The following is a 2,500-nucleotide window of genomic DNA, read 5'->3' as shown; positions in this document are numbered from 1 at the left end:
CTCTGACTCTGACCAATGAGAGGACGACGATCGAAAGGACGTACGAGCTGACCAAATACTTGGAGCATCAGCTGAAGGACATCAAAGACACCTATGTGAGTGTCTGTGCTTTTGTTTGTTTTTTCATAGGCAGATAAGTAAAGCAGGTTGGGTAAATCTTCAGATAGTGGTAATTCATCTAATAGAAGAGCCAGGAGTCCTCATTTTCATTACTAAATGATGCTTGCTGGATATCCATTAGCAGATTTACCTCTTCCTGTATGTTATCTTAGTCAGGTTAATCCGGCTTTGTCTTTGTGCACAGTTCAGTCTTTTGATCATGTGATTCTATATTGTGTTTGCTGTACTTATGTTTTAATTTTTTACAACTAGACTACCTATTAGGGATGCCAACGATTAATCAATTAATCAATTAATCAATTAATCAACTTTAATCGATCAACATGTTAATCGATTTAAAAACATTAATTGCAATTAATTGAAAATCCAACTGACAAGAGACCCAGGTGAAATGTAGCCTGGTCCCGACCATCCCATAATACTACCATTACCGTAGTGGAGCCAATCCTTTGGCGGAAGTGCGTAGGATGACTCACGAGGCTAGGTGAAATGGGCATGTGAAGAGTGTGTGTGAAGAGGGGAGTGAATAGTGGGAATATTTAAATCACATTTGGATTAAAGAATTGAAATAGAATTAATTTAAATCTGGTATTTTATCTCAATTTTTAATTAAAATTTTTTTCGAGAAACATTCAGATTTCGGGGGGAAAACGGGGGTTTAATCGTAAGTCGATCGATGAGGCTGTCAACTAATGATTAAGGAATTAATCGATAATTTGCATCTGTACTACCTATCTCATCTAAAAATACTAGATTCAGACTTGTGACTATATAATTGGCTGAATAGAGGACACACTATTAGCTTCATACCACAGAATTAGTATACATAAGTAGTAGCACAGAATCAGAAGTCAGCCATGTGCCCTGGTAGAAGTGCCTTTTGGGCTACCTTTGAACTGCAGTATTGTAGTGTTGTGTAGACTATTTCAAAAATTCAAAGCTTAATACTTGTGAATTGTGTCTTTCCATCCCAATCTTTCTCCCCTCTCAGTTGTCGTATCTCGGCCCGCCCTTCAGTGACCCCGACTTCTCCCCGCCGCGCCCCAACAGCTCCTCACTCTCCGTTCCAAGCGCGGCCACTCGCGTGGAGCTGTGGCGCGGCCTGGAGAACGGCGCCCGGCTGGCGCAGAACCAGCGGGCGTACCGCGTGTTGCTGTGTGCCATGCGCGAGCTGGCGCGCTCCACCCTCTGCCCGTACCTGCAGAGCTCCCTGCTCCACTTCTGCTCCGGCCTCAATGGCCTGCTGGGCTCCATCACGGGGCTGATGGGCAGCCTTGGCTACGTCTCACCTCCCCAGGTAAAAAAAGAAGAACACTGTAAAGCATTGCAAGCAAGTTAAATGTAAAAAAGTAAGTTGCCCGGTTTCCGAAAACTTTTAAGTTAACTTTTTGAGTGAACTCAACTCCAGACTTTTTCAAGTTGAGTCAACTTACAAACTTAAGTTAGCAGGGCAACTTACTTTTTTACATTTAACTGGCTACAATGTTTTACATTGTACAATTGAGTATGATAGAAACACGACTGAAGTGTTTCAACACTTAGCATGTTAAAAGGACGTTCATTAAAAAGTAGGTTTACAATATGCTTATTTGAAGTGTTGCAATTAGTTGCAATTAAGTCTCTCTCTATGTTTCACCCCTGCAGCTCGCCGATGGCACCGTGCTGCTACCCAGCGGTGGTGTAGGTGGCGGCTCGCTCCTGCTGGCCGAGCACAGAGCCTCACCGAGGGCAGTGGCCCCTGGCCAGCACAGCCCAGCACCCATACGAGCCCAGCAGCAGACCCAGCGGCATCATGGAGACCACAGCAGGCAGCGAGCCCGAGACGAGCAGAGGCACGGAGGAGGAGGAGCGGCGACGATGGGAGGAGGAGGTGCAAAGGAGGAGTCCGTGAGGAGGAGAGGGGAGCGAGGGGAGCGAGGGAGGAGGGGACGGAGAAGAGAGGAGGAGGCCGCCACCGCCGCCGCCTGGGAGGTGGAGGAGATGGACGAAGAGACGGCGCGCGAGGGAGGGATGGAGAGGTGGGGGAGAAGACGACTCCTGAGCATCGACGAGCTGGAGCTGGAAGAAGCGAGCCTCCTTCAACTCTACAACATCAACAACAACAACAATAACAACAACAACAATGATAAAAACAACAAATACACCATCAGCACTCAAACCCAAGTTGGGGAAAGGGACAGGATGGACGAGCGAGCTGAAACACTTGAAGACTTGTTGTACGTCTCCTCCTCCTCCTCCTCCTCCTCCTCCTCCTCCTCATCTTCTCATCCCCACCGCTCGCCGCGTTCGCTCTCCTCCCTCTACTCAGGAACCCTGCCGCCCTCCCTCTCGCTCCTACTGCAGTACGGTCCGGGAGGGGCAGGCGTGGGCGTGGGCGCCA

General features: G+C 48.0%; 1 protein-coding gene across 1 annotated transcript in view; it reads left to right on the top strand.

Annotated features, from left to right (window-relative positions):
- clcf1 (cardiotrophin-like cytokine factor 1) overlaps positions 1–2,500 on the top strand; it is a 12,301-nt gene that overhangs the window by 9,316 nt on the left and 485 nt on the right. The window contains exons 2-4 of the mRNA XM_063190731.1: positions 1–95; positions 1,112–1,417; positions 1,765–2,500. The exon at positions 1–95 is cut by the window's left edge and continues 69 nt beyond it; the exon at positions 1,765–2,500 is cut by the window's right edge and continues 485 nt beyond it. Of these exons, the coding sequence (XP_063046801.1) occupies positions 1–95; positions 1,112–1,417; positions 1,765–2,500 (1,137 nt within the window). The remainder of the gene's footprint in view (positions 96–1,111; positions 1,418–1,764) is intronic.

Source organism: Engraulis encrasicolus, chromosome 23, assembly GCF_034702125.1.
Source record: "Engraulis encrasicolus isolate BLACKSEA-1 chromosome 23, IST_EnEncr_1.0, whole genome shotgun sequence".
NCBI classification, from domain to species: domain Eukaryota; kingdom Metazoa; phylum Chordata; class Actinopteri; order Clupeiformes; family Engraulidae; genus Engraulis; species Engraulis encrasicolus.
The sequence above is the reverse complement of the archived record's forward strand: the minus strand, read 5'-3'. Positions and strand labels throughout refer to the sequence as shown.